Source organism: Drosophila ananassae, chromosome 2L (genome assembly GCF_017639315.1).
Source record: "Drosophila ananassae strain 14024-0371.13 chromosome 2L, ASM1763931v2, whole genome shotgun sequence".
Taxonomy (NCBI): Eukaryota; Metazoa; Arthropoda; class Insecta; order Diptera; family Drosophilidae; genus Drosophila; species Drosophila ananassae.
Genome location: NC_057927.1, coordinates 15,387,056 through 15,403,541, shown reverse-complemented (window position 1 = coordinate 15,403,541; position 16,486 = coordinate 15,387,056). Strand labels below are relative to the sequence as shown.

The 16,486-nt window shown below is 41.8% G+C and overlaps 1 protein-coding gene and 1 long non-coding RNA gene across 2 annotated transcripts; one reads left to right on the top strand and one right to left on the bottom strand.

Moving 5' to 3' along the window:
- The first annotated feature begins 680 nt into the window (after window positions 1-680).
- Window positions 681-3,035, top strand: LOC6499339. The gene is made up of 6 exons (XM_001954799.4): window positions 681-1,836; window positions 1,893-2,047; window positions 2,105-2,213; window positions 2,273-2,496; window positions 2,557-2,674; window positions 2,747-3,035. The coding sequence occupies exons 1-6, from the start codon at window positions 939-941 to the stop codon at window positions 2,995-2,997; spliced, it is 1,755 nt and encodes a 584-aa protein (XP_001954835.3). The 5' UTR covers window positions 681-938; the 3' UTR covers window positions 2,998-3,035.
- Window positions 1,971-7,541, bottom strand: LOC116654551. The gene is made up of 3 exons (XR_004309788.2): window positions 7,454-7,541; window positions 2,119-2,232; window positions 1,971-2,059 (listed from the first exon to the last, which is right to left on the bottom strand). It is a non-coding gene; the product is annotated as an uncharacterized LOC116654551 (long non-coding RNA).
- Window positions 7,542-16,486: the final 8,945 nt, after the last annotated feature.

Here is a 16,486-nt window from a genome sequence, read left to right as displayed (position 1 = left end):
AGGTTTTATTTGTCAAGTGCGCAATTATTTATGGTTATCTTTTTTTGCAAACGCCAACGTCAAACGACAGCAGCTGGGAGTTGCTAAAGTTACTAGTTGCTGGGTTCGTTGTTGTCGGTGCATAATAATACCAATTGCAACTGTTGCTGTTGCTGTTGCTGTTCGTTGCAGCGACAATTAACAATTTTTAACCTTGTTGTGCATGATGCATGATCATCTCGTGATCTGCTGATGGCGATGATGATGATGCTGCAGATGCTGGTGCATTAAAAAACTGCTAAATGTTTTCGATTTCTGTCCCGAGATACATTTGCATCGTCGAGTGCTCTTCGATTTCGCAATTAAAACGATTTTAATTTGAAGTGTTCGCTGCGAAAATCCACGCTTCAACTGCGACATCATCGACCGCATTTGCATAATCGATTGGTGATTGCAACTGCTGTCGTTAGGCATTATTAATTATGAAAGTTTTATTCGACTTTCAGTGATGGCCCGGCATATACGATACGAATTTATGGATCGTTGTGGCCATTCGATATTCTCGTTAGCATTTACCGGATTTCGTAAGCCTATGACATCGATGGGTCTGCTGCTGCCGCTGCTGCTGTTACTGCTACTGATGAAGTGCGCATTTTGCAAGTGTTTTCCATACTCTTTTTATGGCTCTGCGGCACTCAGGCCTTTTAATTTCTCATTTAAAATTAACACAAATTCCCTGAGAGCTTACAGAAATACCAAACATAACATTTACCCTGTTACCCACAGCAACATGCAGCAGCAGCAGCAGCGGCAACAGCAACAGAAAAATCAGTAGTTGCAGCAGCAACATCCCAAGTGCAATCAGAGTAGCGTGACTTTGTTGTTTGATTGTTGTTGCAAAAGTGAAGGTTGAAAAGCTGGAAAGGCGACAATTAATGCTCTAATAAAGCCAAAGAAAGATGCTACGCGGCCAGCAGCAACATGGACAGAAATTGCTGTTGCAACTGCAACATCTGCCACAGTTGCCGCGCGAAGTTCCGTTAATAATGTTGTCACAGCGTTGCGATGCGTTGATAAGCGCTTTCGTTTTAACGCTCTATTATGTGGGCGTGGTCGCGGTGCCCGATTCCGACTTTGTGACGATGGGCGATCTGCGGAGGAGTAGGCGTGTTCCATCGCATTCCTTGCGTCCCGGTGGCATGTCAGTGGACGGAGTTGGATTTCAGTACACTATTCGCTATCAGCCGGGATTCCATCTTCACAAAGTAGCCCAACAACAGGCGGAAGATGGAATGGACGGAGGAGGAGGTGGAGGAGAGATGCCCCCTGCAATGACGGAGGCACCCATGCCAATGCCCACCCCTCCGCCGGAACCTGGACCCCTTGATCCGGATGAGCCGGAACCCACAATTCCAATGAGACCCACCACATCGCCCACTGAGGCTCCTCCATCCCCGCCCGCTACGGACATGATGATGATGATGCCCACTCCCAGTAGCGCCCCTGGAATGATGTCGAGTCCGAGTCCCAGACCCACGATGAGACCTTCAGTGCCGACGCCACCCTTCAGTACCAAGGCTCCGGGAATGCGACCTCATCGGCCACCACTGAAAAATTTCCTATTCGGATCGCCCATCGAGGCCAATCTCATCTTGAAGAAACCAAATGCACCCCGATCCAAGGGAAAGGGCTTCCTCAGCCTGTTCGAGGTGATCAAGTTCCCCAACAACAAGTGCAGTGTCTCCATGGGAGACATTCGCAGCATGGAGGGGGTTTGCTACCACGAGTTCGAGTGCAAGAGTCTCGGGGGGATCCCCACAGAAAGCTGTGCCGAGGGCGTCGGTGTCTGCTGTGTGTGTGAGTGAAAGTTCTCGGATCTAACTTCCTAGAGCTTGACGATCCTTCTCTTCCAGTCGTCAATGGATGCGGCGATGTCACCAGCCAGCAAATCCTTTACTTTGAGAGTCCCAACTACCCGCAAGCGGTTCGCGAAATGATGATATGCGTCTTGATAATTAATGTGAAGAAGGGAGTGGAGCAACTGCGTCTAGACTTCCAAATGTTTGAGGTGAGATAGTATCTGAAATGTACATAATTTACTATATTAATAACCCTTCGATTTCAGCTAAGTCGACCCACCAATGGGGATTGTCTGGATGATCAATTTATTGTGTCGGGTCATAATTCCAATTTCCAAATTCCTGTTCTATGTGGTATCAACACAGGACAACATAGTGAGAAATACCTGTAGGGCTTAAAATTTAATTCAACTTTAATTTCATTATATTTCCAGTTTATATACATGTGGGGGATTCGAGTGAGAGTAAGGTTTATCTTTCGGTTTTCGTTAAGGTCTCCGGGGGCGGACGTTCCTTTAACATCAAAGTCTCACAACTGGAGGACAATCTGGCTCCCAATAATTGCCTGCAATATTTTACCGAAGGAGAGGGCATTGTCAAGTCTTTTAACTACGATGCAGATGGATCCATTGTGGACAATCGGGAAGCTACTTATTTCGTAAGTTTTTAGTAATTCTCATTCAAGAAATATCAATGTAAAAAACGTATTTTGTTTAAGAACAATCTGAACTACGCCATTTGCCTTTCGCGTTTGAAAAATGTATGCAGCGTGAGCTATAATACCGAACAACTGGGTGGCGATCAACCAGACTTTCAGATTGTTAACAAAGACGAAGGTATAACGAATTCTATATCTAATTTTGACCCACTTCCCAACTAATATGTATCTGATTTGCACGCTTTGACAGCCGAGAACGATCTGATCTCTGATGGCCAGGCGGGAGCTGGCATCTTCAACTGTCCGGATGACTTTATAGCCATCAACTCGGTGCCGTTGTGCGGGGAGAGGTTCAACGATGGACGGGAGACCGATGACTTCACCATGCACGCCACCGTTAGGGACACTGCCGCAGGACCCATAATCCTGCCCTTTCGCACCGATGCCGAGTATGTGGGTCGTGGCTTCAGACTGCTTTACAGGCAGGAACTGTGTGTCTAGATCACTCGATGCAACTAAACTCTAGATGTACACTGAACGAATAGTTAAAAAAAATATATATATTTATTGTACATATTCAAGATATTTTTCTGAGTGGGGTTGTGTGAAATATTTCACGCTGTTGGTCAACTGCGGGGCATTTTCAGATGGGAACTCTGAATTGCAATAATGTTTGCCTTTGTGGGAACGACAGTTTCCGTCCCCAGTACTCTGCGGCTGCCCCCGTGCTAATGTGTTTGATGTGATTCGGTAGATTTGGTGGCTTAGTTTTGGCGCCGCCCACCCACCGACTGGGCGGTCTCAATGGCGGGTTCGTAGTTCACATGGAAATGCATCCTATTCGCCCGATTGGCGTTGGTGTTTGTTGACAGGTTTATTTAAAATTTTCACGTCTCGCCTCGGAAAGAGATAGTCGAACTATGACGAAATCCATAACTCGCCGCATCGCCGTTCGCTCGATTCGCGGTCTCTATGCTTAAATTTGTAATAAATTTGATTTTTTCCTTTCGATTGCGATGCGGATGGATTTGTCCCTCCCCCACTGTTCGTTTCGCGATGTTTTACCTTATTTTTTTTTTGTTACCATAGATTTTTACCATGGATTCGTTTGCTGGCGCTGCTGCATGATAAAGTCACAATTAACCCACGCCTTTTTCGTAGCGGTACTCTTACATACATTTGCATATCATTTTGATTGTTTGGATTCGGGCTGAACTCTCGATGCCGTCGCTGACATGGCGATGACTAAAAGTGTGCACCGCCGCCATCAAAAAAGTCAGTACTCTAGCACCAGCCCGGCAACAACAACTAGACCAAAGCAATCATGAAAACGACAACAAAAATTACTTCTTGGCCAACAATAGAAAGACAGCCAGAAGAAGAGGTAAAAAATGGCATATTGCATGCTCCACGTTTCAAGTTTGTCATCAAATGGCGCTTTTTTGGGATACCATGGACAACTTTATGTTGGTCTTGCATGACACAGTAGGATATTGATGGAAATTTTAAAAAATTTACATTATTTGGTTCGTTATTTTAAGGGAAAGTTATGTCAACAGGAAATTTGTCTTAAAATTTAGAAGATTTTAAGAAATATTGGTGATGAAAGGCAAACATTTTGTATTCAAAACTTTGATAAATAATAATTGTATGATGAGTAAACTTAGTTTGACTTTTCTTATGATTAGTTGATAGACCTTTAGCCATATTAGCTTATTGTTATTACAATAACAAGATGAGAATATTTTCAAAAATATTATTAAGCTTAAATTGTTATAAATTCGTCAAAATTTGCTTAGTTTCTAAGCCACTGTACCCTGAACCCAAGAAACGCCAGCATAAATAAATAAAACCGTAAAGTAAAGAAAAAAAAAGGGTATAAAATAAAAATCCCTTCAGGGCGTAACGTGCACTACATTAGAAATTGAAAATCCACTGACACCGCCAACGAAAACCAAATCTCCGACAGCAACGATGACGACGACTTGGAGACGACGAGGACGAAAGACGACATCGACATCGACATCGAAAGACAACATGAGAATCTTTTTGTGGCATGGCAGACCGAATAATAAAAAGCGCCGTTTGATGGAAATTAGGAAACTGAAATTCATTTTTGAGGTTTGGTTTGGTTTTGGCTTTTTTTGGGGGTGTGGGAACCACAGGGAAATGTTGGCAAGCAAGCGTGCCTGGCAACGCCTTTTGTCACAGTTGCATTTTTTTTCTACATTTTTCTTAGAGTGTACCGCAAGCATTTGCATAATTTAATCAATTCGGAATGAGACAAAAGGTGAAAACTGTGCAGCTTTAATCCTGCGAAGCATTATAGGTAAATAGCCGGTGAGAGGTCTGAGAAATCGGCAAACACTTTGTCGTGGCTTAATTGCCAAAAAGAGGAAAAAAATCGAAGCCAACCAGGCTCCATTCAATTCATTCATTCGAGGAATACCTCGAATACGGCATCCGAGAGATCGCAATCACCATTGCCATCGCGGAACAGATCACAGATGCGGAGAGTGGGTCTGGACGGTCTTACCGCGAAGATTGCCAGATTGAACCGACAAAATATTGGCAAAAATGCCAATAAATTTTTGACAAGACATTATACAAATGCTAACTTTATTAAACGGCTCTTGGCCGGACCACCGCTTGGGCTTGTTAATTGCCGATTTATCGATGGAAACAAAAACCAGGTAAAGAGGGAAAAACTGAAAGAAATAAAATGCAATCGGCATGCGCCAAGCAACTTGAATAAAGCGATCAACTCGGATGCTTTCCTTATCGCTGGGAGTCTATCTAATGAGCCAGGTTTCTTTTGCCTGCGTCTGCAATTAATTCACCAGCCGAGCAGTCAGTCGATCATTTGGCCAGTCGAACCGGGCTTAATGGTTATGTAAACGGCATGAGGTCCTGTTCGGGTTCACAAGGTGTTCCCCCTTCGATCGGGCAATCGCTTAGGGGTCATAAAATCTTGCTCGGCTCGTAACTCAAACTAATTAGTCATTGGCTGGATTAATGGCATGTCAATCTGAAAATCAGGATTCTTCGATTTCTCTTTTTTTTTTGTGTAAGCTTTTAAACAGTTTCGATCGCTGTAAGGCTTTAATTAATCAAATAATGATTAAGGCTATTTATGGAAAAGTGATTTGTAGTTATGGGAGTTCCTCAAGTACATGCCACCTTGCTCTTTTTTAAAGCGCGCTCCTAAATGAAAATTGAAATAAAGTACATTCAACTTGGATGACCTAAACCATTCAGCAAGCCCATTTCAGATTTTGCAGCAAACATTTGCTGAAGCATTTGGCAAACATTTGGCAAAGACAAAAAGCGACAATTATCTTGGGCGCGATTCGCAATGGATTATTAGATGGGCACCCACTCGGAGCTTTGAAGACTCGCCCCAGAGCCGAAATGTTTGAACCGGAGGAAGGAAGGTAGTAACCGAAGTGACACCAACACATCAACTGAGCGTTTTATGATTCACGCTTGCATTAAAATCCCATCTTGCAGTGACTAGGCCAACTGTAGGGAGGGGCTTGCTCAGCCAGGTGGGGGGGCAAGGGAGGAAGTTGGCCCAAACAACGGACTCGGACGTGGAGTCGCGCAACTTCACGCCGTAATTAAACTGTCTTCGGTTGTGTAGTACAAGCGTTCAAGCATTCAGCCGTCCAAAATCCATCCCATTGCCATTTCAGTTTTTTGTTTTTTTTGTCCAACACCCCACACACTCCCTAGGTGTGTGTATATGTGTGTCGTTTTTCACACTATTTTCTACTAATTTAACGATTTTGTTCGACTCAACGACACCACCTCCATTCCCCCACTTTTTTAGTTGAGCTGCGATTTTATTGCCGCACTTTTAGCACATCCCGCCGTTCCGTTTACACGTGTAAAAATGCTAAGTGCCGGCTGCCGCTAAGCTTACAATGGAAATTGGCACATGAGAGATTTTTCTCAGTTTCATTTCGCGAAATGTTTGCCCAGCACTCGGAAATGGGCATGGCGTTGTTTTATGCTTGAATTAATGTGAAAATTAAACTCCAGGCGAGCCCCGACAGGTGACGAATGTTAAATGAAATCTTTGTGCTAAGAATTCCATATTTCTTTAAGGAAAGTCATCAAATTAAATTTAGGAAAACCCATATCGATCTTGGCTCAAATGGCTAAGCTCATCTTCATGCTGGTTAATCGAAAAGCCTGACTTTCAAAGAACATTCATCAAAATATCAACACCCGGCCGAAAAAGGAGCTCTAGCCTTTCCAAATTTGCTGGCTTCCCATTTTGGCGAATATGTTGCATGTAAAACATTCGGCCGAAGATAACAAGGGGCAGGCTGGCCTCTGATGTGTGTCCAGAAGATGAAAATGGGTTGGGAGGTGAGTGAGGGGAACAGGCCATGCCAGAATGTGCATAGATCGCGTGAAAAATGTGAAAGAAGAAACAACATTTTGACACCGAAAAAAAAACAATATAAGAGGAAAACTCAGCACAGCGCTGACTAGATGATGATTATGAATATGAAAAATTAATGATAGTCACAGCATGGCAACGGTTGCACGCACACGGGATGCCAAATACCCAAAAATACAGCTAAAAAAGAAAAAAAGTAAGAGGGGCACGATGTAAATAGGCAGATTAAGCATACGCAACGTTGGCCAAGCCGAGTGGAGCCAAGCCTTGTCAGCGTCAATTTTCCGGGGCTTATCCGTTAGTTACACACACTCGCAGATGCTCAACGGCTTTCCACTCTCGGCATTTTTAATTTTTATTACCATTTGCCTGATTTTTGCATTCAGTTATGGCTCTTACTTTGCATTGCCACATTCTCCCCACAAATCTCTCTGCACTTCAGCTGCGTGCATTTTTCAGGGGCTCAGTAGCCGGGTCACACTAAAGCTAAACTTTCTTTCTTTATTTCTAGTTTTCCCCTTTAATTTTCTCCCCCCTCTGACTCACCATCGTCCTGGACCCCAGCTTCAGGCCTCGGGTTTAATCGCCTCATCTTCCGCCATTCGCTGCCGGCCAGTCCAAGTATCTCCAAGTTAGTGCCAAGTATCTGAGAGTGCGGCTCCAAGTGTCACTGTCCCAGAGTCTATTTCCGTCTCTGTCTGTGTCTCTGTCTCGATTCTCCGGGGAGATGCGTGTGCCGCTTCTCACCTGGCATCTCTCACATTCGGAGTCGCGATTAACGCCAGGCCAGGTTGCGTTTAATTGCCGCACTTTTATTTAATTCCTCTGCGGATTTACTCTGTCTTCGCCAAGGTTCAATTTTCCGCTTGTTGCCTTGCACTTAGTTGCAGTTGCAATTGCATTCTGTAGATTATGCAATGCCACAGCTTAAAGGCCACTAATTAAGAATTGGCAATTAAGTTGCGGATATGATAAGCCTTTTGGGCAGACGGGGTTAAATGGATGTTGACTTATTTAAATGTATTTTCGCAATTTAACAGTTTCTATATTTAAAAAAGATGGATTTACTTACGTGTGGATGAAAAAATGTCAATGATATGGATAAGGTTTAAAGCTATACATATATGCCAGAGGGTTCTTCAAAGGTACTCTATCATAAAAATTTTAAAAAAGTATCCCAATCATCACACTTTGGTCTAAAGTATTAATCAAGGTTAATGGATAAAGCAACAAGTCAATTGAGATACCCAGATCAATGGCCATCGTTGGGGGCCATATTGTCCTACCCGTGCTTTTCTTAATTTTTGAAGGGCAATCCCCAGAAAATTTTGAAAAAAATCTCAAAAATATGTTGTTTCTAGATTTTGATGCAGATTGATGGAGAATCGATGTACAAATCGTTTAAGGTATTCCGCTCAAGAATCGGATGTATATTGGCAAAGATATGGCCATCGTTGGGGGCCATATTGTCCTACCCATGCTTTTCTTAATTTTTGAAGGGGAACCCCCATAAAATGTTGAAAAAAATCTCAAAAATATTTTGTTTCTAGATTTTGATGCAGATTGATGGAGAATCGGTGTACAAATCGTTTAAGGTATTCCGCTCCAGAATCGGATAAATATTGGCAAAGATATGGCCATCATTGGGGGCCATATTGTCCTACCCATGCTTTTCTTAATTTTTGAAGGAGAACCCCCAGAAAATGTTGAAAAAAATCTCAAAAATATTTTGTTTCTAGATTTTGATGCAGATTGATGGAGAATCGGTGTACAAAGCGTTTAAGGTATTCCGCTCCATAATCGGAAAAATAATGGCAATGATATGGCCATCGTTGGGGGCCATATTGTCCTACCCATGCTTTTCTTAATTTTTGAAGGGGAATCCCCAGAAAATTTTGAAAAAAATCTCAAAAATATTTTGTTTCTAGATTTTGATGCAGATTGATGGAGAATCGATGTACAAATCGATTAAGGTATTCCGCTCAAGAATCGGATGTATATTGGCAAAGATATGGTCATCGTTGGGGGCCATATTATCCTACCCATGCTTTTCTTAATTTTCGAAGGGGAACCCCTAGAAAATTTTGAAAAAATCTCAAAAATATTTTGTTCCTAGATTTTGATGCAGATTGATGGAGAATCGGTGTACAAATCGATTAAGGTATTCCGCTCAAGTGTCGTATAAATATTGGCAAAGATATGGCCATCGTTGGGGGCCATATTGTCCTACCCATGCTTTTCTTAATTTTTGAAAGGGAACCCCCAGAAAATTTTGAAAAAATCTCAAAAATATTTTGTTTCTAGATTTTGATGCAGATTGATGGAGAATCGGTGTACAAATCGTTTAAGGTATTCCGCTCCATAATCGGAAAAATATTGGCAATGATATGGCCATCGTTGGGGGCCATATTGTCCTACCCATGCTTTTCTTAATTTTTGAAGGGGAATCCCCAGAAAATTTTGAAAAAAATCTCAAAAATATTTTGTTTCTAGATTTTGATGCAGATTGATGGAGAATCGATGTACAAATCGACTAAGGTATTCCGCTCAAGAATCGGATGTATATTGGCAAAGATATGGTCATCGTTGGGGGCCATATTATCCTACCCATGCTTTTCTTAATTTTCGAAGGGGAACCCCTAGAAAATTTTGAAAAAATCTCAAAAATATTTTGTTCCTAGATTTTGATGCAGATTGATGGAGAATCGGTGTACAAATCGATTAAGGTATTCCGCTCAAGTGTCGGATAAATATTGGCAAAGATATGGCCATCGTTGGGGGCCATATTGTCCTACCCATGCTTTTCTTAATTTTTGAAAGGGAACCCCCAGAAAATTTTGAAAAAATCTCAAAAATATTTTGTTTCTAGATTTTGATGCAGATTGATGGAGAATCGGTGTACAAATCGTTTAAGGTATTCCGCTCCAGAATCGGATAAATATTGGCAAAGATATGGCCATCATTGGGGGCCATATTGTCCTACCCATGCTTTTCTTAATTTTTGAAGGAGAACCCCCAGAAAATGTTGAAAAAAATCTCAAAAATATTTTGTTTCTAGATTTTGATGCAGATTGATGGAGAATCGGTGTACAAATCGTTTAAGGTATTCCGCTCCATAATCGGAAAAATATTGGCAATGATATGGCCATCGTTGGGGGCCATATTGTCCTACCCATGCTTTTCTTAATTTTTGAAGGGGAATCCCCAGAAAATTTTGAAAAAAATCTCAAAAATATTTTGTTTCTAGATTTTGATGCAGATTGATGGAGAATCGATGTACAAATCGATTAAGGTATTCCGCTCAAGAATCGGATGTATATTGGCAAAGATATGGTCATCGTTGGGGGCCATATTATCCTACCCATGCTTTTCTTAATTTTCGAAGGGGAACCCCTAGAAAATTTTGAAAAAATCTCAAAAATATTTTGTTCCTAGATTTTGATGCAGATTGATGGAGAATCGGTGTACAAATCGATTAGGGTATTCCGCTCAAGAATCGGATGTATATTGGCAAAGATATGGCCATCGTTGGGGGCCATCCTACCCATGCTTGTCCTACCCATGCTTTTCTTAATTTTTGAAGGGGACCCCCCAGAAAATTTTGAAAAAAATCTCAAAAATATTTTGTTTCTAGATTTTGATGCAGATTGATGGAGAATCGGTGTACAAATCGATTAAGGTATTCCGCTCAAGAATCGGATGTATATTGGCAAAGATATGGCCATCGTTGGGGGCCATATTGTCCTACCCATGCTTTTCTTAATTTTTGAAGGGGAACCCCCAGAAAATTTTGAAAAAAATCTCAAAAATATTTTGTTTCTAGATTTTGATGCAGATTGATGGAGAATCGATGTACAAATCTATTAAGGTATTCCGCTCAAGAGTTGGATAAGTATTGGCAAAGATATGGCCATCGTTGGGAGCATTTCTATGCGTTTCTAAGCTTTTTAAAATTTTGAAAAATGCAGATGCAGATTGATGGAGAATCTTTTGATTATTGATTGATACTCTGCTTATGAATCGGATGCATATTGGTTAGGATATATGTAAATGAGTCAATTCTTAAATAAACATAATTTCAACTTTCGTCATAAATTCTTTGCTTAGTACAAAAATATTTGAAATGATGCGTTCTTTTATAATAAGAATAATTTACATTGTATATTATAAATACTAATTCATATTAAAGATAACTAATTATTGAGAATTCAAAAACTCCACTCCCACAAACATTAATCCCTTCAGATGTTGTTCAGTTAAATTGATATGGCCATCGTTGGGGGCCATATTGTCCTACCCATGCTTTTCTTAATTTTTGAAGGGGAATCCCCAGAAAATTTTGAAAAAAATCTCAAAAATATTTTGTTTCTAGATTTTGATGCAGATTGATGGAGAATCGATGTACAAATCGATTAAGGTATTCCGCTCAAGAATCGGATGTATATTGGCAAAGATATGGTCATCGTTGGGGGCCATATTATCCTACCCATGCTTTTCTTAATTTTCGAAGGGGAACCCCTAGAAAATTTTGAAAAAATCTCAAAAATATTTTGTTCCTAGATTTTGATGCAGATTGATGGAGAATCGGTGTACAAATCGATTAGGGTATTCCGCTCAAGAATCGGATGTATATTGGCAAAGATATGGCCATCGTTGGGGGCCATCCTACCCATGCTTGTCCTACCCATGCTTTTCTTAATTTTTGAAGGGGACCCCCCAGAAAATTTTGAAAAAAATCTCAAAAATATTTTGTTTCTAGATTTTGATGCAGATTGATGGAGAATCGGTGTACAAATCGATTAAGGTATTCCGCTCAAGAATCGGATGTATATTGGCAAAGATATGGCCATCGTTGGGGGCCATATTGTCCTACCCATGCTTTTCTTAATTTTTGAAGGGGAACCCCCAGAAAATTTTGAAAAAAATCTCAAAAATATTTTGTTTCTAGATTTTGATGCAGATTGATGGAGAATCGATGTACAAATCTATTAAGGTATTCCGCTCAAGAGTTGGATAAGTATTGGCAAAGATATGGCCATCGTTGGGAGCATTTCTATGCGTTTCTAAGCTTTTTAAAATTTTGAAAAATGCAGATGCAGATTGATGGAGAATCTTTTGATTATTGATTGATACTCTGCTTATGAATCGGATGCATATTGGTTAGGATATATGTAAATGAGTCAATTCTTAAATAAACATAATTTCAACTTTCGTCATAAATTCTTTGCTTAGTACAAAAATATTTGAAATGATGCGTTCTTTTATAATAAGAATAATTTACATTGTATATTATAAATACTAATTCATATTAAAGATAACTAATTATTGAGAATTCAAAAACTCCACTCCCACAAACATTAATCCCTTCAGATGTTGTTCAGTTAAATTATTCACGATCTTCTCGAATATGAATAAAGATAATTATACCATTAAATTTATGCATTTTCCTACTATTGGAGACTCAAATAATGTGATCATTTAATGCACCGAATGTATGACACATTCCGGAATAAAGGGTTCTGGCTCTCATTACGCAAGCCGTTTGTTCTAGCCATTTTCAGAGTCGTTTGTGTTTTGTTCCGTTGACGAAGAGTACTTAAATCCAACTTGTTAGCTGGGAGACTTGGGGCCGGGATGAAAAAGTGCGCAAATCTTAACAAACGACAGCGTCATCTGCTGCGCCTTGAGTTGTTACCAGAGCTTGTTGTTGCCGTATAGTCATCGTTGTCGTGGTTAGCGACGCTCGTAAAACATGTTTTTTCAATTAAAAAATCTACGAAATGCATCACAGTACCCGCAGCCCAACAGCCACAGCACCAACTGCAATAGTAACTGGGAGCTCTATTCGCTGAAGGCACATTACATGTAGCTCTAGCCCGATTCCAACTCCCCTAGTCCATGACTATAAGCCTCCACTTAGTCAGTCAGCGAGCCCTAGAGTCGGCTCCTCCTGCTCCGCCTCCTCCTCCTCCTGCTGAATCTCCGCCAGATAATGACGATCGGCGATGGTGAGGTGAGCGTGTGACTTTATGCGGCAATTGTTAATATGACAAATTAATTTGTTACCCGGATTTGCCTTGCACCTTAATGTTTTGTGCATTTGGTTCTGTATATGGATAGGGTGTATTAAGCTATCTTAGCCGGGCCAAGGTAATTGCTAATGGCCCCAGGCAATAGCCTCGGTCAGCAGAGATGGTGGATACATTTTCTAACTCCTTTTCCGTTTGGTTTCAAATGGTGCTGTAACTCTTTCTGTTCATTTCTAAAGAGCCTTAGGAATTGTTTACTCCACAAACTTTGTTCCACTTCATCTAGAGTTCACCTGCCTTTGTTTATGAATTAATATCGTATCGGCAATAATAAAGAATGAAACAATTAAGGACTGTCAAAATATGTCATCCAGGAGATCATAAAGAAACCATACTGCAAAGACGCCAACGCAAAAAGTGCAGAAGCTGCTGGGGCAGAGTAATAAATTTTCTTTGTGGAAAGACGCGTGTGGCAATAATTTTTGTGGAGAAACCAAGCCAAAACATTGTGGATAGAGCTGAGGAGGGAGTGGTGTTGTGTCCACAAAGGCTGTGCGCCCACAACAAAGGAAAAGCTATGACCACAGGAACCTGAAGCCTGGGCTCCAAGTGACGGTGCCACCAATTGCTTTCAATCAAACACAAACTCTGTCATCGATCATTCGGGAACGTTTCGGTTTTGAATCCATGACTGACTGACAGACCGACAGAAGTCTATCCTTTGGGGCCAATAAAGCAAAAGCCGCTCCTGGGCCAGGCCTGAAAGCAATACTAATGCTACACTGCCACACAGTTTTGTTTCAGGTTTAGTCAAGTTTTTCCCGCATTCCTCTATGGTGAGGTGAGTATAGGACTTCTTGTAAACGATTACTGATTGAATGGAACAAAATAAAAATTGTAAAATCGTTAGTAATGTTTCGTTCAGTGTAAAACCCAGCCAGGCCTCGTCCAGAGACCCCAGAAGATGCAGCGTGATGACAATTTGATTTGCATGCAATGCAAGTGCAATTATTATGGCAAAAGGTGACCAGCTTTCGTCGATGCCCGATGGTCACCCCCGGTGGATGGCTCCGATCCAATCCACTAACCTGCCCTCTCCCCTAGCCCCAATCTGCACTCCCCCGTTTCCATCCGCTTTGTGGCTATTTTGCATAAATGTCATTATTGTTGCCGCTGTGGCACAGCAACTGGCAGGAGACTGGCGGGAGGCGACAGGAGGTAGCAGGCAGGAGTCGGAATCGAGAGTCAAGAGTCGAGAGTCTGGACCGGACACTATCTCGAACTGATTGACAGTTGAATTGAAAAGTTTGGCGACATTTCTCCTTATTTGATTTGTTGTTGCCGCGCTCTCGTCCTGTGCAAGATATGCAAAAATTGCGGAAAATATTTCTGGCCACAGCACCAGCAGGGTTAGCAGCGTCTCGTGTTTTCCTGTGTACTTTTAACGCTTAACAATTTCTTACACTCTTTTCATGTTCGCATATGTGTATGGATGTGGTTCATAACTCTTTTTTTTTTTGGGACAAGTAACATGACATCCTGCCACAGTCATGTTTATTTTCCACATTTTGGTTAATTAATGCTGCAAGTGCTGGAAGCGTGGAAACGATTTCCGTGAATTATTAGAGAAATATTCAAATTGTGCACTCCATTAACCCCGCAAATGGTCATGCCGATCCTCGAGCCTCCATCCTCCATCCACGGCTCCTGCCCCGCGGACAAACTTTGACAAATGGCCCAAGGCTTATCAACATGCTTAGCAACATTCTAACGGTGGTCGCAGACGCAATGCAACATTATTGACAAATATGACAACAAAGCCTGACACACACGCCACACACAACACACACGGCAGTGGGGGCGGGGCGAAGAGGGGCGAGGGCTGAGGCTGAACACTCCTTGTTGGCCGCAAATGAAATGAGTTGACATGCATCGACAGTTGGCACGATGGCAGCAAAAAAGCTATTGAGCCCAAGTCCCAAGCTATTGGGAAAAACTGGTAGTCTGCTAGCTGTGCCAAATGGCTTCGGCCCGGCTCGGAAAAACGCTTTTGGCAGCACCCAAATGCACTTTTCACATAATTACCAAATGAGCCCCGGCTAGGCAGAGCTGAAATTTGAATAGCCAAGCAGCAGCCATGCCAACCAGACAGGCAGGTAGGCAGGCAGACGAGGACCTGGCCAAAAGCAGCTAGCCAGTGGAGTCAGCCAGCCAGCCAGTGGAGTTGGCCAGCGAAATGAATGGCATTTCATCGACGGCCGACAGAGCGGGCAGTTTAATTGCCAACGCAGTAGAGCCAGCCGGAGAAGAAACCGAAGAAGGAGGCCTCGGTTTCGGCCTCGAATTTGGCCAGGTTTTTGCTTTGGCTTTGGCTACTGCCAGGCAGCATAATCATAAAATCCCCAAGTTTAATAAACATTTCCACGGAATCTTTGGCATCGCTAACTCGTTTCACGGCGTTCTGCCTAGGCATTTATTTTTTATACCCTTGCCGAAGGGTATTTTCGCTTTTCGTCCATAATTATATTTTCAATTTTAAAGGCAATTTTAATTTTAAAATACTTTCAAGTTACTTTTTAATAGGTTTTTTAGAAAGCCTTATTTATTAGGTATGTATTTCTTGACATATTTGCAAATTTTACTAAAAGATACAAGAAGTACTAAATACTTTGATTGGCAAGTTCGTAGTTGTAGGTCCTTTCTTTCCATATAGGTAGTAGCTCCAAAAAGTTCTGGAGAAGAAGGAATTCATAGATTCTAATTTTATCCTTAAATATGTTTACATTCTTTCCAAGAGTATTTTCAACTTGGCTTCAAAAAACCCTTATTTTTCACACATTTCTTCTTTTTTGGCTCGCTTTGGTTTTGGTTTGATGTGCTGGATGGAGGACGGAGGACGACGGATTGAGTCGCCACCCGAGCAGCCCAGTCGTTGACTCATTTATGACCTGCCACCGTCGGAGTGCCAGTTCCCAGCTCCCTGCCTGGAGCCATCGCCTAGCCCCTAGCTCATTTGCTGGCTTTTCAGCAATTAAATATGAAAATGAATTTTTATGTTTCCACACTCTCACGGACGGACATGCCGCTGCTTGGCCCACCTCGCACCTAGTAATTAAAAGTGATATTCCTGGATACATCGGAGACCGTGGAAATTCATCAAGCCCTTGACGTCGTGGCTGGTTTCATTTTGCCAAAAAAAAAAAAAGAACGAAAAATAGTGGGAGAAGTGAAATTAGTGGCGGAAAATAACCAATTCAAGTTCAACGCGATCGAAGGCACTTCTAATTGAAATTTATAGCCTGGCCAGAAACGAGATCAAAGCGCAGTGTTCCCACAGCACCCAGCTCCTTGACATTTATTTGTGCATATGAGGCAGCTACTTGAGGCACCACCAACAACGACGAGCCACCAACAATGGGGCGCCACAAAGAGCGTCGGTGCTGTGGCAGAGGGAGAGGCTATGAGACCTGTGTGAGAAGTCTGGAAGCATAATGAAATATCTAATACTGACCCGGTAGCCTCAAATGTCAGCACCAACAATGCCCTGGCA

Excerpts from the sequence above, each read along its gene's own strand:
- LOC6499339 (XM_001954799.4), top strand. The coding sequence starts at position 939 with ATGCTACGCGGCCAGCAGCAACATGGACAGAAATTGCTGTTGCAACTG. Across the intron at positions 1,837-1,892 it reads CGTCGGTGTCTGCTGTGTGT|TCGTCAATGGATGCGGCGAT; the intron begins GTGAGTGAAAGT and ends CTTCTCTTCCAG. Across the intron at positions 2,675-2,746 it reads GATTGTTAACAAAGACGAAG|CCGAGAACGATCTGATCTCT; the intron begins GTATAACGAATT and ends ACGCTTTGACAG.